The 23,389-nt window shown below is 45.3% G+C and overlaps 1 protein-coding gene and 1 long non-coding RNA gene across 2 annotated transcripts; both read left to right on the forward strand.

Annotated features, from left to right (window-relative positions):
* Positions 1-171: 171 nt before the first annotated feature.
* On the forward strand, positions 172-3,812 carry LOC141041540 (uncharacterized). The gene is made up of 3 exons (XR_012201848.1): positions 172-1,612; positions 1,802-2,105; positions 3,415-3,812. It is a non-coding gene; the product is annotated as an uncharacterized lncRNA (long non-coding RNA).
* A 2,010-nt stretch (positions 3,813-5,822) lies between these two features.
* On the forward strand, positions 5,823-8,356 carry LOC109786962 (uncharacterized). The gene is made up of 3 exons (XM_020345525.3): positions 5,823-6,249; positions 6,500-6,824; positions 7,919-8,356. Exons 1-2 carry the CDS (start codon positions 5,977-5,979, stop codon positions 6,821-6,823), a joined length of 597 nt encoding a protein of 198 aa, XP_020201114.1. The 5' UTR covers positions 5,823-5,976; the 3' UTR covers position 6,824; positions 7,919-8,356.
* Positions 8,357-23,389: the final 15,033 nt, after the last annotated feature.

Raw genomic sequence — 23,389 nt, forward strand, 5'->3', positions numbered from 1 at the left:
AAGCTTCAGGAGCTAGGGTTTCCCGGACCGATGGCCGTCGCCGACGCGGCGCTGCCCTCGCCGCCGCCGCGGATCGCCGTCGTGGTGCTGGCGCTCGTGCACTCCGCCCTCGCCCCGATGATGGCGCTCGGGCGCGACTTGTGCGTCGCGGCCGAAGCGCTCCCCTACCTGTGCGAGTTAATTGCCCAAAACCACCATATTTGTGGCTAGGGTACTCCAAAACTACCACTTTTGCCGAAAATCACAAAAGACCACCACTTCTGCGTCAAGTGGATAACAAATCGCACTGATTCAAAATTGAGCGTGTCTAACAGCAAACCTGACGGGTGGGACCGCTGATGTGGCAAAGACTAATCCTAGTCGATCTTTGACCAGCTGATGTGGACGAGGGTCCCACCTGTGAGCTCTTCTCTCCTTCTCTTATCTCCTCTCCTCCTTCCTTCCAACAGGAGCGGTGGAGGAACAACAGCAGCGACTGGCCCTGCTAGCTCCGGCGAGGCCGAACCCCCGCGCCCCAGCATGCTCCGGCGTGGCCGAGCCTCCTCCCCCACCCACCCGCCCCTGCCCGCTCCGGCGAGGCCGAACTCTCGCGTGCCCGCGCCCCTGCCCGCTCCGCGAGGCCAAGCCCCCGCGTGCCCGTGCCCCTTTCTCCCTGCGGCGAGGCCGAGCCCCCGCACGCCCGCGCCCCTGCCAGCGAGATCCCGGCACTCAGCCGCGGGATGAGGCGGGCACGGGGCGGGGCTTGCCGGAGAGGCGAGCGCGAGGCGGCGGCGCTTGCAAGGGCCGGGCGGCGGAACTGCAGGCGCTGGGCGGCAGCATTGCAAGCGCCGGGCAGCGGAACTGCATGCGCAGGTGGCGGCGAGGCCGACGCGGTCGGACCAGGAGGGACGGGCGCGCTAGGAGCGGCGGCGGCGGCCAGGTCGGCGACCGGATCGAGTAGGGGATGGCCGGGCAAGGCGAGCTCCACCTCTGGCTCGCCGGCGATGGCGCTTGAACGGCGGACTAGGAGGGATGGCGGCGCGACGCGACCAGGAGATGGACGGTGTTCAGAGAAGGGTGCAGCGGCGGCGGCGCGATGCGACCAGGAAGCGGAGGAGAGAGAGATGAGGTAGGAAGAAAGAGGAAGAAGACAGTGGGGATGACATGTGGGTCCCATGGCCACCTCAGCATCTTATCCACATAGGTCTTCCATGTCACCCTGACGTGTGGGCCAAACCTGTCAGTTTTGCTGTCAGCCGCGACAAATATGCAAATCAGTGGCATTTGTTACTCACTTGCCACAGGGTTGGTGGTTTTTTATAATTTTTGTCAAAAATGGTAGTTTTGAAGTACCCTAGCCTCAAATCTGATGGTTTTGAGCAATTAACTCTACCTGTGCTTGTCCGTTTGGTGGATTCTCTCCGCGGCCTCGGCTGCGAAGGTGGTGGCGCGCCGCGCCTGGGGCGAGGGCTCCGCCTCCTTCCTCTTCCTCCAGACGCTCACGTACGGGGCTTCGAAGTTCTTCGGCTACTGCTTCCTTGTCTTGCTCGCGCTTGGCGTCCTGCTGCTGTGCGGCCTGTGCGTGGCCTACGTGGTTGCAGCTGTACGTGGATCCCGTCACGAATTCAAACAGGTACCGTGCAAATTAACTCCCCGTGACATTTATCCTGATCGAATTACAGCAGTATGTAGGCTACTTGATGGGTAGCAGTAGTGTTTCCATTTGAGTTCATCACTTCATCCGCATCCTTCCATTTCCGAACCATTCCATGTATACTCATGCCCATCCATGTGTTTTTCTTGAAATTGTTGTCCTCCTTAGCGCGCCTTGGGAGCAATCACGCCGGACTCAGCTGCAGATTCGTTCAGTCTACCCCGCACTGCGGTGCTTGGACTCATGGCAGATGTTCTTTTCATCCTGCTAGTTTTTGCTGGTTTTCTGGTAGCAGCGATGTCGCATGTGGAGGGATCGTTATCTCAGGGAGAAATGGTTGGATTAGTAATCGTGGATGTGGGGACATTTGCTATCCACGCGATATCTTGCTCTGTTATCATTCCAGCTCTAGCACTTCGTGCCTGGAGGTTGGACCAGGCGGACAGGAAAGCACAGTCGCAGTTTTGTTGAGGTACCTCTTCCCCTTTGCTTTGAAATACACATGGAATCATTTATTTTAGTTTACTGCCTACTGGTGTTGATATTTGTTGAGATGGGAGTATTGTTGTGTATAAAACCAACGAGTAGTTTGCTATTTTCTCTAGTCATTGCATATTAACATTCATGATAAAATTGGGGCTGGCATCGATCTTAAATTGTGCGAGTAGCCAACTGATGCAGTTCTACTGTGTGTTTCTGTTATGAAGTGATTAATAAAAATGATCAATTCCACACATTAGGAAATAACTATATTAACTGCTTACGCTCCATCGTTCCCTGTGACCATTGTATCTTTGCAGCGAGTGAGATTATGCAATGTATGCATGCTTCCAAACTGTTTACAAGCACCTTCTAGAGCTCTTACCATTGATAATTTCTCCACTGAAACAAATGGAAAGACCCAAAGTTTTCAAGTTTTTGTTATTGCATATGAGTCTAGTCTAATTAGCTGCATTTTGCAATTGTGACTTTGTGTTAATATTCCGTGACTGGTAAAAAGAAGTATACTGTTTGATCATATGGAAATAACATGACAGTAAAATATCACACCTCTTCTCCTTTAACAGTGATAAACTTTTATGTGGCGCCATGCCACCACATTTTGGTAGAAGTACCATTGTGCGTTTGTCCTGTTCTTTTTTACCAGAAAGAACTAGTTGGACTGCTTTTTCATCAGCTAACATGACAGTTAGAAGGAAGTAATGTACATCAGCTAAAAATCTTACAGAGAAAGAATTGCAGTAGGGAAAGAAAGCACCCTCACTCAGCCAAAACACTCACACAACTCTATCTATCTCTCCGGGTAGCCCTTAAGGCCACAACATCTTCTCTAATCAGGGACAACACCACTGATGCATTCTCCGTTTTGTACCCTGTTCTGTGACTTGGTTTAATGCCTTTATACTTCAATTAAAAGAAGTACACTGTTTGATCATGTAATGTAAATAAATAACATGACAGTGAATGGACGCACATCTTGGACTTTAGGGTGGTACTATGCCGCTTCATTCTGGTAGCTGTGCCTTTAAGAAGAGTTAATTTCTGGCGTTGCAAGTTCATATTATCAGTCGTGTATCTGTTAGCACTACCAACCGAAAGGACAAGAAATATTCGAATTCTATAATATCTCACAAGATAGAAGTTACTTCATTGCTAGAAACCGAGTGACATTGCCTTTAGATTTACAGTACTTGAAACTATATTATTGAATCCTTAATGTTGATATGACAATGTTCTTTAATGTGGTAATCTGATCAAGTCTTCGATTGGGTTATTGGCAGAAGAAGCTAAGAAGAGAAGGTGTCCCGACAATTTTGCAAGGAGCTGCAGTACCCATTCTGCTGATGGTTGTGAGTGATCCCAACAGATGCAAGTTTTCAGAGGAAAAAGAAAGTTTCTGCAGACTTACTTCTTTGTACGTTTGTTCATTAGCCATGAAAACTTTTGTAGACTTGCTTCTTTCTGCTATTACTAGATCCTAATCATCAATAGACATGAAGTTTGTTGGCTCATTATGGGTCCGGTCACGATATTCGATACTCCTCCGCGCTACTCGCTTACAAGTTTACACTAGACCATTGGTGTATATGATGGTAGAATTCGTTCATGCTCTGTTTGTAATGCTACCCTGTTGGAAGAAAATTCTTCAATGAGACATTAATCTGGTGATTAATTGGTATGACTACCGTCGGTTTGCATTCTTATGTTGTGTGCATGGTAGTAACGTTCTGCAAGTGGTACAACCAGAGATACAAATTTGCAATCAGTGTCGGATATTTGGTAAATAAATTTGAATTATATATCTGTGTTACAAAGACAAGCTGAACCATTAAGAGGGTGCACTAGACCGGTTTGTTCACCATTTTGTTATTCCAAATTTGACAACCGAAATGCATGGATAAACTGAAGAAGCCTTCATTTAACTTCTATTCAGTTTTAACTTCTATTCAGTTTGGTTTTCTGTTAAGTAAGTGAAGACAGATTCTTTGCGCAAAATCTCTCAATGTAAGAAAGAATTAGCCTAAAAAGCAACCGTCAAAAAATAAATTAGACATTTTTATCCATTTTTTGTTTACAAGATGTGTTAACGGTGAAAAAAGATGTGTGCCCTTTTTCTTTCAATTTTACTAAATTTTCAGTCAGCTGAATTTCCATTTCATTCTCGATCGAATTCTTGATTGTTGGAGCTCGTCGCCAATTGCAACGTGCGCTGTCCATCGTGGTTGAGGTGTCTACTTGCCTTTGTTCTGGGTCGTTGAAAACTTAATTTTCTTTTGTCGGTGGTAACATCTGAAGGCACTTCTCATATGCATGATGAATGTGGTTCATAGCATCAATTTTCTCAGTACATTGCATTGAACTGCAACTGTATTTTTTTATCTAGTTATTATCGGGTGTGTTATACTAATAGTAATTGTTTTCCCTCTCAAACCGGTTATTCATCAAAATCTATTTCGAGATGGAAGGATCTACCCAAATTTTAGTTGCTCTTTTTTCCCAGAAAAACTTCTGATCTATTCACCAGCAATCATGGCAGTACAATGAACATAAAAGATAATAAAAATTACATCAAGATCCGTAGACCACCTAGCGAGAATACATTCTTTTCCTTTTCAGCAGATTCTTCATGAAAATCTACCTCTTTTTTTTGCGGAATTCATGAAAATCTACCTAATCATCCAATCACAATAGTTTGGCACTAGTCTTGAAATTCAAAAACCATAACTGAAACTTAACTCTTATTATCTTGTTCGAAAAAAATTCGGTAATAGATCTAAACATTTCGCCCGGTGACTTGAACAAGAAGTTTGGTAATTGTGCAGGATGAATCGGGCACTCACCATTTCCACATGCCCTGTTAGAACCCGAATATAAATTATCGTGCTTACAAACTAAACTTGCTATCATCGAGCCAATATAAATTACCATGAAAAACATCAGATTTGCCATCGAATTTTTACCGTTTCTGTTTTCTTTATCTAGTAATAGGATTTTTTTCCTTTCAGACCGGTTATTCATCAAAATCTATTTCCTTTTTTTTACAAAAAGGCCCCAAATGTATTATAAAGGATCAACAACAATGCAGAGGACCCTAGAAAAACCAAAAATTATATTCCGAGCACCAAACAACACCAGCCACCAGAACGAAGGATCTATCAATTCAGTTGCTTTTTTTTTGGAAAAACTTACGATCTATTCATCAACAATCATGACAGGACAACAAAACACCAGAAAAAATAATATAAATTACATCCAAATTCTTAGACAACCGAGCGACATTATTGTCATTTCCTTTCAAGATTGTCTTATCCTTTCAAGCTGATTCTTCATGGAAATCCACCTAATCGTGCGATCACAATAGTTTGACACTAGTCTTGAAATTCAAAAACCCTAACTGGAACTCAATTCTTGTTTGTTTGAAAGAAAGTTCGGTAATAAATATAAACACTTCACCCGGTGGTTTGAACAAGAAATTCGGTAATTCGTATCAAAAAAGAAATTCGGTAATTCTTATCAAAAAAGAAATTCGTAATTGTTCAGGATGGAATCGGGCACTCATCATTTCCACGTACCCGGTTAGAACCCGCATCCGCATCCGCATCCGCTAGAAGTGAACCCGGAAGGGAAGCGGGACAGCTGGCCGCAAAACCCCCTCCCCTGTTCCTCGCTAATCCCCATTTCCCACAAACCCCCTCGCTCCCTCTCTGCGCCAGCCCAACCACTCCACTCCGCCTCCTCCGAGGGCGAGAAGCTTCCAGGAGCTAGGGTTTCCCGTACCGGTCGATGGCCGTCGCCGACGCGGTGCTGCCCTCGCCGTCGTCGTGCGCTTCGCCCTTGCCCCGATGCTGGCGCTCGTGCTCGTCCTCCGCGTCGCCCTCGCCTGCCTGGGCTTCGCCTCTGCGTGGGTCAACTCCGCGGCCTCGGCTGCGAAGGTCGTGGCGCGCCGCGCCTGGGGCGAGGGCTCCGCCCCCTTCCTCTTCCTCCAGGCGCTCACGTACGGGGCTCTCAAGGTCTGCGTCTACAGCTTTCTTGTGTTGCTCGCGCTTGCCGTCCTGCAGCAGTGCGTGGCCTACGCGATTGCAGTTGTATCTGGATCCACTTCGGGATTCAAGAAGGTATCGTGCAAATTAACTCCCTGTGATCTTTAATCCGGTCGAATTGCAGCTGTACATAGGCCAGGGTTACCATTATGTTCTAATTAAGTTGCTATATATATTGTGGTCTAATTAATTTCGTAGTTCAGGCTGTCCTGATGCTGAGTAGTGGTAGTAGTAGTTTTTTTTCCATGTGTGTTCATCACTTCATTTGCATCCTACCATTTCCGAACCATTCCATATATAATGTTCATCCGTATGGTTTTGTTAGAATTGCTGTCCTCCTCAGAGCGCCTTCGGAGCAATCAGGCCGGAGTCGGTTGCACGCTTCTTTAGGCTTCTGCGCCCCATTGTGCTTGGATTTGTCGCATATGTGGCCTTCATCCTGCTAGCGGTCGCTGGTTTTCTGGTAGCAATGATGTCGCCACATGTGGAGGGATCGATATCTCAGGGAGAAATGGTTGGTTCGGTGATCATAGATGTGGGGATATTTGGTTCGCACGCGACAGCTTGCTTTGTTATCATGCCAGCTCTCGTTCTTAGTCTCTGGAGGGAGTACCAGGCAAACAGGAATGCACCATCGCAGTTCTGTTGAGGTATATATATATATATTTACCTCCCCCTTTGCTTTGCTCCCCTGTATCTGTGAGTCATATCATCTTTCTCAATTATAATCTGCATATTTTGTGTAGCCTCTTAATATCATGGAAACAGTCAGTGTTGTTAGTTTGCCATCATTTATCTTATCTTAGTGACTACTGGTGTTGATATTTGTTAAGATGGAGCATTGTTCTATATAAAACCAATGAAGATTTTGCTATTTCCACTGGTCATTGCATATTAGCATTCATGATGAAATTGGGATTGGCATCGATCTTAAATTGTGCAAGGTGCCAACTGATGCAGTTGTACACTTCTATTATATGCCTTCGTTACGAAGTGATGATCATTAAAATGATCGATGTTCCACATATTAGAGAAAAGTAATATTAACTGTTTACACTCTATGGTCCCCTGCGACCTTTGTATCTTTGCAGCGAGTGAGATTGTAACATTGTTTGAGAACTCCTGTCATTGATAATTTCTCCATTGAAACCAATGGGAGGACCCAACATTTTCAAGTTGGCTATGGCATACGAGTCTACTCTTCTTAGCTGCATTTGGCAATTGTGACTGCCATGTTTCGTGACTGGTAAAAAGAAGTAAATTGTTTGATCATGTAAATAAATAACAAGACGTTTAAATGGCACGCCTCTAGTTCTTTTAACAATTATCAACTTTTATGTGGCGCTATGCCCAATACATTTGGTAGGATTGCCATTGTTGCTTTTTCCTCTGTTCTGTGACACAGTTTAATGCTTTTATGCTGTCGTAAAAAAAAATACACTGTTTGATCATGTAAATAAATAACATGACAGTAAATGGACGCACATCTAGTACTCTAAGGTGGTGCTATGGCACTACATTTTGGCAGACGTGCCTTTCAGAACAGTTAATTTCTGGCCTTGCAAGTTCATATCGTCAGTTGTGTGTTTGTTAGCACTACCAATTGAAAGGACGAGAAAGATTCAAATTCTGTAATATCTCACAAGATAGAAGTTACTTCATTGCTGGAAAATGAGTGGCATTGCCTTTAGATTCATACTACTTGAAACTATACTGTTTGATACTTGGGTTGGATTATTGGCAGACGAAGCTAAGAAGAGAAGGTGTGTGGAGAATTTTGCAAGGAGCTACAGTACCCATTCTGCTGATGGTTGTGAGTGATCCCAACAGATACAAGTTTTCAGGTGAAAAAGAGTCTTTGCAGACTTGCTTGTTTCTACTAGTATATCCAAATCGTCATTGGCCATGAAAACTTTTGTAGGCATGCTTATTTCTGCCATTACTAGATTGTAATCGTCAATAGCCATGAGTTTGTTGCGTCATTATGGGCGTGTCAACGATATCCGAATACTCCTCCGTGCGTGACTCCCTTACAAGTTTGCACTACTAGAGCATTGGTGTATATATGATGGTGCAATTCGTTCATGATCCCATTGTAATACCCTGTTGGAAGTAAATGCTTCCATGAGATGTTAATCTGGTGATGAATTGGTATCACTGCCGTCGGTTTTGGGTTCGTATATGTTGTACTTGTATGCTTGGTAGCGTTTCGCAAGTGGGTTATGTATGTTCGGATATATATCCTCGTGGTTAGTTAAGGGGTGGTTATCTATGGTACTCCTGTCTCCTGTCTACATATGCATAATTGCATATACGCATTAGCTGAGTACTTGGCGTGTATATGGACGTGGGTGGGCGGTGGCGTAACGATTACCAAAGATTTGAGAGGACACTTCATGGAACAGCCGGCATGTGTCTAACAAAGCAAAGCTAGATACTCCTCTCAATGCATACAGTAGACTGAGTGCGTACAGGGCCAGTGACAGCGAACCTGTCTGTGGAAACCTTTCGTAGATGGGAGGCAAAGATAAGGAAAAGACTGTTTCGAGTAGAGAACGAGAGACAATCGACAAGGATGTAAAATGAACAGTTGTTTTTATTGATGATGGGATTACACATATATATAGCCCCCGAAGGGGTGCGTCCGAAGGGACATGAGACAACCGCCTCAATTAGGAAAAGCAGAGATTAATAGGATTAATTAAATCCTAACACTTCTCCTAATCCATGCTTGTTAGTGTAAGTATCATCATCTTGAAAAAGCTCCTCCAAAAACCCTGTGGGAAAAATATGAGGAGATAGGTGTTTGATATGTTGCTAAAACTCCTTCAAACCCAGTGAGAAAAATAAGGAGAAAATGGCACAACATATAATGGTCATTGTCTCTTTTAACTCAATACGAGAAAACTCATAGAGTTTAGAGGACAATAAATATGTCATATATACTTTCCCAAAAACCCCGATGGGGAAAACAGAAAGTATGACATATGATCTCATGTTGATATTACCTCATTAAAAACCTTTATGAGAACCTGTAAAGTAAACTCATGAAGGGAAAAAGAGTATAATATGATGCATTGAACATGAACAATTCAGGAAGATACTCCCCTGATTCTTGCAAAATTCGAAGCCGTCACATACCAAAACATAGAAGTTGGTAGAGACCCGCTGAACAAATCAGTCGCATGATTTGACTTGCAAGATATGCAATATAGTGATATTGCTTATTATGTAACCTGTTTGCATCCGGACAACACAAGAAACATTATCGTTGAGATAATGGTTGGTGAATGTAGCCATGAGGTCTGTTTAGAAGACTTTTCATGAGGGGGCTACCACACCTAGTAGGAACACTAAACTTGTCTACGATCTGACATAGTGAGGATCCGATCGATGTAGGTGTTCACACTTTCTGTGAAACTGAAAAACCAGGACAAGATGTTTGATGCCTTGGAGATATCGAAATATATTCTTGAGTACCAACCAATTGTATTTGGTGGATCCAATGGCATTATGGAATGTTGAGTCCCAATATCTCATTTTCGCCATCTCTCGGTCTAAATAGATCTTTCTCTACGTCTAGAGAATGAACTACCATGAGAGTTATGGATGGATAAGATTTGTCCACAATGAATTTCTCCAATATATTTTGGATATAGACAACATAGTATACCATAATGCATGAATGAAGGTGCTCAAGTTGCAATAACGAGCGGTGTTTTGGTTTACCCAAATCCTTCATTTAAACTCCGTCATTAGATGATTACATGTGTCGTCATTGCAGACATACAAACATGGATAATCATCTTTGCAGGAGTAATCCTTTTGTATAAGGAACTCACTACGTCGGTTGTACCATATGTACCGACCACAATAAGTCGTATGGTGACTTACTAATTTTACACAATGTATGTTGCATTTTGTATTTCGATTCAGAATTGAGATTCCATCGGAAATCAATCATATATGTCTGAATCTAGTGATCCACATGGATATGTAATCACTACATCTATCAATTGCAGAGATAGATGATTTTGAACTGCCAATGATATAAGGTATCGGAATGAGATTCCACCTCTGGAGAATAGTTGGGTATCTGCGTGAACCCTTGTGCTACAATACTTGCTCTTTGTTTCACCACCTCGTTATTCTCAATTCTGTTTCCAGAAGAAAACTGGTGTAGGTATTGCTTATGAATATCTTCCCATTATTGAGCAAGATCATTTCTACCTAGATTATACCCTTTGCTTGAGTTCAGTCCGAGTGTTGTTCACACTTTGCCATGGCCATGGTCTTTGGATTTGAATCACTTGAAAGGTTTTTTCAATCTAGTTGAGAAATCTATGTCGACAATTGTAGACTTCGGTTATATGTTTCTCCAGAATCTATATATCAATATATAGTTGATGGAAATATCGTTACACATAGTGACTGCTCGTGATTTTCCAATGCGATTGAGTCGGGTATTCCGATGTCCCAGTCATTTTGTGCACTATGACCTGGGTTGGTGGAGGTTTCCCATCCACTGGGTGTATACTACCCATCAGGTGTCTGTCAACGTGAAGTAGACTTGCATTTACTGATTCACAGGTCTTGATATCCTTGCTCGCGAGAAGCTGACACTAGTAGAAAACTGGGCTTTGGTCACAGGGCAATATTCACATTAGTCCCGGTTCAGTCACGAACCGGGAAATGCGAGCATTGGTCCCGGTTCGTGCGGCCAGGGGCCTGCCGGGCCTCGTGGGGGCATTGGTCCCGGTTCGTCCGGCCCCTTTGGTCCCGGTTGGTGGGACAAACCGGGACCAATGGGCCACGCTCCTGGCCCACCACCCTTTAGTCCCGGTTCATACCACAAACCGGGACTAAAGGGCTGGTCCTAGTTGCGGCCAGTGTTTAGTCCCACCTCGCCAACCGAAGGGCGCTCACACCAGTTTATAAGCCCGTCCCTCTCTGCCTTGTTGAGCTCCTCTCAAAGTGAAAATAGATGCCCTTATACAGGGAATTTGACCTAAATTCACAGTAAATTTCTTTGAATTTCATAGAAATTTATTATGAATTTAGGTTGAATTTTCTCTATAGGCGCATCTATGTTCATTTTTTTGTAGTAAATAAAATAAATAAACCTTAATAAAATAAAATAAAATAAAATAAACTATAGTAACTAAAATAAATAAACCTTAATAAATTAAATAAAAATAGCAGCAGTAAAATAAATAAAAATAGCAGCAGTAAAATAAATAAAAATAGCAGCAGTAAAATAAATAAAAATAAAATAATTAAAGTAAAATACATAAGTAATTAGAAATAAAATAAATAAGTTTTTTGTTGTAAGTAGAAACAAAACAAAACAAATAAAGCAAAAGAGAAAACAAAAAACAGAGCAAAAAAATTATGCCACCTACTGGGCCACCACGGCCTGAATACGACTTGAAACCCATCCGTGGGCCAGGATTCAGGCCCGCAGAAGGCCCAGTAGGCCCCACAGGCAAAGAGAACGGTTAGGCCCGAAAGCCTGCAGTTGAGAGGAGCTCGAGAGGGTGGGCGCAGCAGTGCTTATAAACCACTCTCGAGCCCTCTCAACTAAAGAGGTGGGACTAAACTTTTGACGCGGGGCAGCACAAGGCCTTTGGTCCCGGTTGGTGCCACCAACCGGGACTAAAGGTGGTCATTGGTCCCGGTTGGTGCCACGAACCGGGACCAATGAGTTCCCTATATATACCCCATCGCCACAGCAGAGCACTCCACAGTGCTCTGTTTTTTCTGGCCGGCGAAGGGAGGGCATTTGGGTGCTCTAGCTCACCTCCTATGCACATGAGGTGTTCGATGAAATGTCTGAGCCACACTAGTTAATCTTTCTCCTCTCAAAACTCGACCTCCGAGCTCCATTTTCCCCGAGATTTGTCTAGGTTTAGCGGTCCGTCACGTCCCGTCCCCGTCTTCACCGCCGTCGATCGCCCGCGCCGATCTCGTCGCCAGCACCACCGTGGTGAGCCTCTTGTTCTTATCTTCTTTCTGAAAGGAAAAAATTCTTACTTTAGATAGTTACTTGTCTAATTTTGTTACTTTTATTATTCCTTCTTATTACATAGTGCGATGGTTTTGGTATCCGCCCCCGTCGGCCCTCGTCCTGTCTATGATTCGGATGTGGTATATATTATCTTTTTATAACTATTTGGTTCATTTATTGTTTATGACAAATATACCGACCAATGTGACATAGATTTTATTTATCTAGGAGGTGGTTGAACCGGAAATTCTAACCGACCCTATTGTCGAGAGGTTAAATTTAGTTGAAGAAGAAAACAATTACTTGAAGGAAAAAATAAAAAAATTAAGGAGGAGAAGATGATATTGGAGTTGCATGTTGCGGATATCGTCGACGATCACAAGATCAAGATGGATGCAATGCGCTTGAAGATTAGAAAGATTAGAAAATATGCCATTCATACCGAGGCTTGGTATCATTATGCCGTTGGATCAATTGTTACCTTGGTTGTGATTATGATCGCATTTGTTTTTGCATTGAAATGTTTTACATAGTTTCAATGTATGGTTTAATTAATTAGATGCTCTGGAGAGCTATATATATGTTGTTAGATGAGAACTATGTATGTACTTTGGTTTTAATGTGATGATGAACTTCTATTAATTTGGTCACTTAATTATCTATTCATGATGTTCTGTAATGGTTTTTGACACACTTAATTATATATAATGCACGCAGATGAACCGGCAATGGATGTACGGTGACAGACACACCTCCGAGTACATTAAGGGCATGCATGATTTTCTCGAAGTGGCTGAGGCAAACAAGCAGAATGGTTTTATGTGTTGTCCATGCCCTATATGTGGGAATACGAAGTCTTACTCTGACCGGAAAATCCTTCACACCCACCTGCTTTACAAGGGTTTCATGCCACACTATAATGTTTGGACGAGGCACGGAGAAATAGGGGTTATGATGGAAGACGGCGAAGAAGAAGAGGACGATGACAACTATGTGCCCCCTGAATACGGTGATGCTGCAACGGGGGAAGCTGCTGAAGATCAAGAGGAACCAGACGATGTGCCCAATGATGCTGCAAGGGGGGAAGCTGCTGAAGATCAAGAGGAACCAGTGCTCGATGATGATGATCTCCGCCGGGTCATTGTCGATGCAAGGACGCAATGCGAAAGTCAAAAGGAGAAGCTGAAGTTCGATCGCATGTTACAGGATCACAAAAAAGGGTTGTACCCCAATTGCGAAGATGGCAACACAAAGCTCGGTACCGTACTGGAATTGCTGCAGTGGAAGGCAGAGAATGCTGTGCCTGACAAAGGATTTGAGAAGCTATTGAAAATATTGAAGAAGAAGCTTCCAAAGGATAACGAATTGCCCGACAGTACATACGCAGCAAAGAAGGTCGTATGCCCTCTAGGATTGGAGGTGCAGAAGATACATGCATGCCCTAATGACTGCATCCTCTACCGCGGTGCGTACAAGGATTTGAACGCATGCCCGGTATGCGGTGCATTGCGGTATAAGATCAGACGAGATGACCCTGGTGATGTTGACGGCCAGCCCCCCAGGAAGAGGGTTCCTGCGAAGGTGATGTGGTATGCTCCTATAATACCATGGTTGAAACGTCTGTTCAGAAACGAAGAGCATGCCAAGTTGATGCGATGGCACAGTGAGGACCGTAAGAAAGACGGGAAGTTGAGAGCACCCGCTGACGGGTCGCAGTGGAGAAAAATCAAGAGAAAGTACTGGGCTGAGTTTGCAGCTGACCCAAGGAACGTATGGTTTGGTTTAAGCGCAGATGGCATTAATCCTTTCGGGGAGCAGAGCAGCAATCACATCACCTGGTCCGTGACTCTATGTATGTATAACCTTCCTCCTTGGATGTGCATGAAGCGGAAGTTCATTATGATGCCAGTTCTCTTCCAAGGCCCTAAGCAACCCGGCAATGACATTGATGTGTACCTAAGGCCATTAGTTGAGGAACTTTTACAGTTGTGGAATGGAAACGGTGTACGTACGTGGGATGAGCACAAACATGAGGAATTTAACCTGCACGCGTTGCTGTTTGTAACCATCAACGATTGGCCCGCTCTCAGTAACCTTTCAGGACAGACAAACAAGGGATACCACGCATGCACGCACTGTTTAGATGACACTGAAAGTATATACCTGGACAAATGCAGGAAGAATGTGTACCTGGGCCATCATCAATTTCTTCCGACCAACCATCAATGTCGAAAGAAAGGCAAGCATTTCAAAGGCGAGGCAGATCACCGGAAGAAGCCCGCCATGCGTACCGGTGATCACGTACTTGCTATGGTCAATGATTTACACGTAATCTTTGGAAAGGGTCCCGGCGGACTAGCTGTTCCGAATGACGCTGAGGGACACGCACCCATGTGGAAGAAGAAATCTATGTTTTGGGACCTACCCTACTGGAAAGAGCTAGAGGTCCGCTCTTCAATCGACGTGATGCACGTGACGAAGAACCTTTGCGTGAACCTGCTAGGCTTCTTGGGCGTGTATGGGAAGACAAAAGATACACCTGAGGCACGGGAGGACCTGCAACGTTTGCACGAAAAAGACGGCATGCCTCCGAAGCAGTATGAAGGTCCTGCCAGCTACGCTCTTACGAAAGAAGAGAAAGAAATCTTCTTTGAATGCCTGCTCAGTATGAAGGTCCCGACTGGCTTCTCGTCGAATATAAAGGGAATAATAAATATGCCAGAGAAAAAGTTCCAGAACCTAAAGTCTCATGACTGCCACGTGATTATGACGCAACTGCTTCCGGTTGCACTGAGGGGGCTTCTACCGGAAAACGTCCGATTAGCCATTGTGAAGCTATGTGCATTCCTCAATGCAATCTCTCAGAAGGTGATCGATCCAGAAATCATACCAAGGCTAAGGAGTGATGTGGCGCAATGTCTTGTCAGTTTCGAGCTGGTGTTCCCACCATCCTTCTTCAATATCATGACGCACGTCCTAGTTCATCTAGTCGACGAGATAGTCATTCTGGGGCCCGTATTTCTACACAATATGTTCCCCTTTGAGAGGTTCATGGGAGTCCTAAAGAAATATGTCCGTAACCGCGCTAGGCCAGAAGGAAGCATCTCCATGGGCCATCAAACAGAGGATGTCATTGGGTTTTGTGTTGACTTCATTCCTGGCCTTAAGAAGATAGGTCTCCCTAAATCGCGGTATGAGGGGAGACTGACTGGAAAAGGCACGCTTGGAGGGGACTCAATAATATGCAGGGACGGATATTCTTGGTCTCAAGCACACTACACAGTTCTACAGAACTCTACCTTGGTGACCCCGTATGTCAATGAACACAAGAACAGTCTGCGCTCCAAATACCCGGAGCAGTGTGACGACTGGATTACATGTGAACACATCAGGACTTTCAGCAGTTGGTTGGAAACACGTCTCAGAGGTGACACCACTGTTTGTGATGAGTTGTACTCGTTATCCAGGGGACCATCTTCGACTGTATTGACTTACAAAGGATACGAGATAAATGGGAATACATTTTACACGATCGCCCAAGATCAAAAGAGCACCAACCAAAACAGTGGTGTCCGCTTTGATGCAGCAACCGAGAGGGGAAAGGACACATATTATGGTTACATAATGGACATATGGGAACTTGACTACGGACATGATTTTAAGGTCCCTTTGTTTAAGTGCAAATGGGTCAATCTGTCAGGAGGCGGGGTACAGGTAGACCCACAGTACGGAATGACAACAGTGGATCTGAACAATCTTGGGTACACTGACGAACCGTTCGTCCTAGCCAATGATGTGGCACATGTTATCTATGTGAAGGACATGTCTACCAGACCGAGAAAAAGAAAAGATAAGGAAGCGAATACATCATACGATGAGCCAAAGCGCCACATAGTTCTTTCAGGAAAAAGGGACATTGTGGGAGTGGAGGGCAAGACAGGCATGTCTGAAGATTATGAAAAGTTTCATGAAATTCCTCCCTTCAAAGTCAAGGCTGACCCAAGCATCCTGATAAACGATGAAGATTATCCATGGTTACGGCGCAATAAGCAAATGACACAAGCGAAGAAAAAGTGAAGACTTTCTCCCGCAACTATTATGATGATACCATGCCAACTTTGTAACAGACGAGTATGATACCATTGTCCGTTTTGTACACGAAGTACATCTAGTTTTTTCCGTAACCCTCTCAACTTTCTTGCACATGCTATGTGGATGAAATGATGATACCATGCCAACTTTCAACCTTTTCAGAGTTCATTTGAAATGCTTTTCAATTCTAGGGTCTTATAGCTCAAAATAATTAGTAAATGCATGAAAAATAATAGGCCAAAAATTAAAAATTATGCCACGTACTGGGCCACCACGGCCTGAATACGATTAGAAACCCATCCATGGGACAGGATTCAGGGCCCGCAGAAGGCCCAGTAGGCCCACATGCATGTACAGAGAGGTTAGGCCCGTAAGCCTGCTTTAGAGAGGAGCAAAATAAGTAATTAGAAACAAAATAAAATTAAATAAATAAAGCAAAAATAAAATAAATAAGTTTTTTGTTGTAAGTAGAAACAAAACAAAATAAATAAAGCAAAAAAGAAAACAAAAAACTAAATACAGCAAAAAGAATTTTCATAAAGAACTTTTTTTGATAGAAACTTTAATAGCAAAAAGAATTATCATAAAGTAAAATAAATAAGTAATTAGAAACAAAATAAAATAAAATAAATAAGTTTTTTGTTGTAAGTAGAAACAAACCAAAATAAATAAAGCAAAAAAGAAAACAAAAAAACTAAATACAGCAAAAAAAATTGTTGGGGCGCTGCCCGCTGGGCCTTCCAACCCTCGGGTTTGCAAATACAGGCCCAGAAGGGCTAGAAGGCTCAACGGGCAGCGCGCCAAAGTTAGGCCCAGAAGCCTGCTATAGAGAGGAGTTCGAGACAGCAGCCGCACCGGGGCTTTTAAACTGGTGCGGGCGCCCCTCGGCTAGCGAGGTGGGACTATACTTTTGGCCGCGACGCGGGCAGCAAGAGGCCTTTGGTCCCGGTTGGTGCCACCAACCGGGACTAAAGGGGTGCATTGGTACCGGTTCGTGGCACCAACCGGGACCAATGCCCCCCCTTTAGTCCCGGTTGGTGCCACCAACCGGGACCAAAGGCCACTGCTTCCCGCCCTTTAGGCTGCTGAAAAGAGGGCTTTGGTCCCGGTTGGTGGCACCAACCGGGACTAATGCCTACCTTTAGTCCCCGTTGGTGCCACGAACCGGGACTAAAGGCTTTGCTATATAAGCAAACACTTAGAAAATTTTTCAGAGTTCATCTGCAGTTTGCCCCGACGACGCCGACGCCGCCCGCCGCCCCGACGCCGCCAGGCTGCCCCGACGCCGCCCGCCGCCCCTGCCCTCGTCGTCGCCGTTGCCTGCGCCCTCGCCGTCAGCCGCGCCCCTGCCCCCACGCGCGCCGCCCGGCCCGTCCCCGTCGTCACCGTCGCCTTGCCCCGCCCTTCGCCGCCGTCGCCCCCTACCCCGAGCGCGCGCCCACTGCCCCGTCGCCATCCTCGCCGCCGACCCCGCGGTCCTCCTCACCTTGGTCCGGCCGGCGCCCTTTTTCATATATATGCTTCTTTTTTTTCATATATATGCTTGTTTTTTTATATATATGATGATATGTTCATGTATGAGTATATGTATGTATATATGTTCTCTGTGTATATATATGTTCATGTATATATGCAAAAGATAGATTTTTAGAAAAGTTAGGATTTTTTCTGTTCATAGATTTTTTTGGTGCTATTAATTATTGTAGAATATGCAAATGTTTGTTTATTCATATGAACAATGCATTAGGCAAAACTTTTACTTTTTTTCGAAATTTTCTATTTGAACATTTTTTTATGAATGAGAGGAAAAAGGAAAATAAGAAGAGGAAGAAAGGAGAAGAAGAGGAGAGGAGAAATAAATAAGAAGAGGAAAAAAGAAGAAAAAGAAGAGGAGAAGAAGAAAGGAATAGAAGAGAAGAAGAAAAAATAGAAAAAATTCTATTTTTCTTCTTCTCTCCTCTATTCCTTTCTTCTTCTCCTCTTTTTTTTTTCTTCTTTTTTTTCTTCGATCTTCTCCTCTTTTTATTTCTTCTTCGTTTTCTTATGTTTTATCGGGTCTGTCGTCGTCGATATACCCCTCTCCCGATAACTTCAACACGAGGGGGGGGCGTCGATATACCCCCTCCCCGATAATATTATTTTCCCATGTACGTATGTCGTCGTTGTCGATATAACCCCCTCCCGATAACTTCAACACGTGGGGGGGGGGGTCGATATACCCCCTCCCCGATAACATTATTTTCCCATGTATGTATGTCGTCGTTGTCGATATATATAACTCCCTCCCAGATAACTTCGACATGATGGACGGTCGATATTTATACCCCCTCTCGACCGTGATAACTTATACCACGGGAGCACCCCCCGGCCCTCTTGCTCGACCAAAACTCTCGAGGACACCCAAACCCTAGAAAAAAAACGATGTCGGTCTCCTACCCCCTCCCGCCGCGCCCCTACCCTTGAAGCGTTGCCGAGGCCACCCCAAACCCGGAATAAGCTAGGTCTACGTTTGCACTAACCACCTGCTGTCATGTTTGTGTAATAATTGCCATGTTGTAATATTGCAGAAACAATGGAGCACGGACGAGACGAGCAAGCAGAAGAGGTGTTGGGGGACATAATCTTAGCCGGAGGTGATATCTTGTCGTATCTTAACGACAATGATGGTCTGGAAGAACAGGGTGAAGAAGCAGGCTACGGTGATCGAAGAGTGGAGGAGGAAAGACATGATTATGATGGCTCCGGTGACCCAATGCTGGTGCAAGAAGGAGCCCGTGGTGACGGGTCCGGTGACCGAACAGAGTCCGGCCAGGTAAATATATTAGTTAAGCCTGTGCTGACTAGCTAATTGATGCATTCATTGTTTTGGTATGTACACATATTAATTAACACTCGTCTTTCTTCTTTTTTCTAGCCCTCCGGATCGAGCACAACTGCGGTAAAGAGACGAGGCCCGAAGAGAAAGTTGCGCTCGGATGAAAGGTTTGAGATCACAGCAATCGCGCGCGACGGCCAACCGATTGAACCCATCCGGACAAAGGATGCATTTGCTGCTCAATGGGGGGTTCTAGTTAGGGACAAGATCCCAATCAGCATCCACCAATGGTATAAGCCTAAGAAGGAAGACCCTGAGGTGACTTATGTCAATGATATGCAGAAAGATGATCTTTGGACTGAGCTGAAGGCAAATTTCACCCTACCGCCAGAGGAGGATCCGGAGAAGCCAGTTAAAGAGCAATTAATCAAGTATTATGCTCTTAAGAAGATGGCAGACCTATTCAAGAGGTGGAAGAATGAGCTGAAAACGTTTGTCGACAAAGAAGAGACACCAGAATTCATCGGCCGGTATGAGAAGATCAGAGATCACTGACCCGCATTTGTGGCCCACAAGACATCGGAAAAGAGTAAGAAGATGTCAGCGACAAACAAGAAGAATGCTGCGAAGAAGAAGCTTCACCATCGCACGGGGTCAGGTGGCTACCTCAAAGCCCGGCCTAAGTGGGCCAAGGCTGAGAATGATCTGCTTGAAAAAGGGATCGAACCACAGACAATGAACTGGACAGACCGTTGCCGGACATGGTTCTTCGGGGCTGGCGGACCTTGGACCCTGTATCAGGGAGGTGCGTTTGGACGAACGAGCTTTTGAGAATACTAGTCAAGAAGATTCATCAATATATCGATGCAGCGCAAGAAGGGACGTTCGTTCCAGACAGAGAGAACGACGAGCTCACAATGGCCCTCGGGAATCCTGAGCACCCTGGACGGACACGAGGCACGCCAGGCTCCGTTCCATGGAAGGCTGGTTTTCCGGACGTAGGCGGTTACAAAAGCCAGGAGAGGAGGAAAAAAATGGAGCAGACCCAAATTCAGAAGCTGCACGAAAGGGTTCAGGCGCTAGAGGAACGAGACAACAATCGACATGCCGAAACTACCCCCGAAGCTACCCCGCCATCTCAGCGGAGAAGCAGTGTGGCTTCCACCGAGCTGCTTCAGCTGGAGCATGTCTTGACGGCTCCTGCTAGCTACCCCGTGGATGCTATCACGGAGTCTCAACATTGCCACCTTATGGCGCAATGGCAGAACTTCAAAGTCAAGGCGGCTGTTGGCTCTGTTTTACCTCCTGAACCCGGCGCAACCTACCACTGCCGGCCGATTCCAGAAGGATATGGTAGCGTGATGGTGGATGAAATAATGGAGGGATTTGAGGACCTCCAGCTTGACCACCCTACCGGTGAAGGGGAGACTCGGCTGGGTTTAGCTCTGAAGACTCCGTGCCTATGGCGGAAGGAGCTCATCAACCTACCGAACTAGACGGCTCCGGCGAGTAAGGGCAGTCCGCCTCCTCCTCTGGCGAGTGATCAGGGCACTCAACCTCCTTCTCCGGCGCGTGGCGGCACTCCGCCTCCTCCTCCGCCTCCTCCTCCGGCGAGTGATCAGGGCACTCAGCCTCCTTCTCCGGCGTGTGGCGGCACTCCGCCTCCTTCTCCGCCTGCCGGCGCACCAGAGCAGCCAGCCTCCTCCTTCTCCGCCTCGTCAGCAAGGGCGGAAGAGACCCGCTACCGCTGCGGCTGCTCCGGCGCGTCGTAGTCCTTCTCCTCCGCCTCGTAAGCAAGGAAAGAAGACAGCCGCAGCCGCTCCGTCTGCTCTGCCGGCGTCTAGCAGTACAGCTGCCAGAGGCGGGAGGCAATACAGATTCGGTCTTTCTCTGAAGACTCCAGAGAAGTTACCATACGAGAGGACCGAGGAGGAAACCAGGAAGATCGTGCGAGACGAAGTGACAAACTTCTTTGAAGGGGTGAAAGCAAAGAAACATCCACCTCTGGAGGAGAAGGTAGATCCGGTGAAAGCAAAGCGCACTCTGGCTACCCTGACAAAACCACCAAAGTCTCCGCCGAGAGGCAACTATGAGTGCATTCTTGCAAAGACATATGCCGAAGCGGAGCGGTCGGGAAGTACTGTCAGTGATCAAAGGTTAAAAGAACGACGAGCTGGGAAAAAAATTGCCCAGCTCGGCGAACAAGCGAACCAATCGTGCCCCCCGCTCAAGGTGTCAAAAGACATCGTCGCTAATGATCCGAGGATGGTGGCCGGTTATAGCAATCTTGGAGATTACCTGCCCGACGATGTACATTATGAAATCATGGAGGTGGACGAACACAAATACCATTACGGGAAGCCTCTCGTCAAAGATGAAAGATCTCTAACAACGATGATGCGAAGATTACATGATTGGTACATGAAAACCTGCAGAGAGTCTGATGGGATGAGTACTTTGACGCTGAGAGTTAAACCGGAGCATGACCTCGTTGGAATTGAACTGCTGAATGTTCCATTTGAGGATTTCTTCCAGTTTTACAATCAAAAGGCCCTCGATAAAACAACGATCACTTGCTACTGTCTGTAAGTAGTACTACTTCTGTCATTAAGTCTCTCTATATAGGTCAGCTCTTTCATTGCATGTATTTATAATTATCCTCACTACATTATGCAGATTGAAGATCGCCGAATTGAAGAAAAGACAAATCGGTGATATTGGGTTCATTAACACAAATCTCATAGATGCATATACGGTTGAAAAACATGCCAAAGAAGCCGAGGCCAACTTGCTACGATCGTTGGTATTAAATCAAAACAAAGATATAATACTCTTTCCTTACAACTTCAAGTGAGTGTTACTGTCTTGTGCATATTCGGTTTCCCTTATTAGTCCAGGTTATGGTAATGTAATTGATGACTTATGCATGCATGCGCAGCTTCCACTATATTCTCCTAGAGATTAAGCTTGAGCAGGGAGTAGTAACCGTCTTAGACTCGAGACGAAAAGATCCCCAGGACTATGCGAACATGACTCAAATGCTCGAGAAGTAAGTTAAATCGATCATTATCCACCATATCAGCAACTTTGTTCATTTCCTGATATCAAGTAATTGTTTTCTTTGTCTGGCAGGGTTTGGAGAAAATTCACCACAAAAGCTCCGGGACTGCCGAAGAAGCTACAATTTAAACACCCGAAAGTAAGTACTATAGTAGCATGTTCCGCGCATCTCCTAGTGATTCAAGCGCTAGTTTCATCAATATCATTTAGCATGCTTGCTTATCAGTTTGATTGACCTCTATTTCTTGTAAAGTGGTTGTGGCAGGAACCCGAGAATAATTACTGTGGATACTACGTTTGCGAGTCCATCTGCTACACGACCTGTGAGCGGGGCTACTCTGACGAACAATATGAAGTGCGTAAGCAATAATATTCACAATTTTATTTTATTACCATCATTTGTGTTGAGTTTCATTTATTCATATATATATATGTATTGACCCCCTTCTTCAAATTAGATGTTTCGGAAGCGGGATGAACTCCTAGCACCAGATCGTATGCGAGCAATTCAAAAGGAATTGGCGGCATTCTTCCTTGACCACGTGATCGCTGAAAACGGAGAATACTATATGGACCCTGTGTTCTTACAATTTAATTAGGAGATTGTATTGTAAGAGATAATTATTGTATATATGTAGCCGGTAGTGTCGGATAGATATACGAGAACTTGTTGTTCGACCAATCTCTCGGAGAAGGAGAGGTGGTCGATATCACTTCTCTCTGTATGCATATGTTCATGACGATCTTTTGTTTCCTTCATTTGATTACTAGCTAGCGTGTCTAGTCCTCTCCATACGTATATAGTACGCAGCGTCGACCAAGCACGGAGATAAGAGAGGACACTTCTCTCTATTAATTAGCTAGCTAACACAATATGTGAAACACCTAAATTAACCCCCAACCCCCCCCCCTTTCAAAAAAACAGAACCCCCAGCCCCTGAAATGCTGACGCGTGGATGCCTATTGGTCCCGGTTGGTGCCACCAACCGGGACCAATAGACAAAAGGCCCTGCCTATTGGTCCCGGTTGGTAACACCAACTGGGACAAAAGGCCCTGCCTATTGGTCCCGGTTGGTGGCACCAACCGGGACCAAAGGCCCCCCTGTCTGGGCTGGCAGCAGTGGCCACGTGGAGGACCTTCTGTCCCGGTTCGTGTAAGAACCGGGACTAAAGGGTTAGGGCTTTAGTAACGACCCTTTAGTCCCGGTTCAAAAACCGGGACAAAAGGCCCTTACAAACCG

This window comes from Aegilops tauschii, chromosome 2 (genome assembly GCF_002575655.3).
Source record: "Aegilops tauschii subsp. strangulata cultivar AL8/78 chromosome 2, Aet v6.0, whole genome shotgun sequence".
Classification (NCBI taxonomy): domain Eukaryota; kingdom Viridiplantae; phylum Streptophyta; class Magnoliopsida; order Poales; family Poaceae; genus Aegilops; species Aegilops tauschii.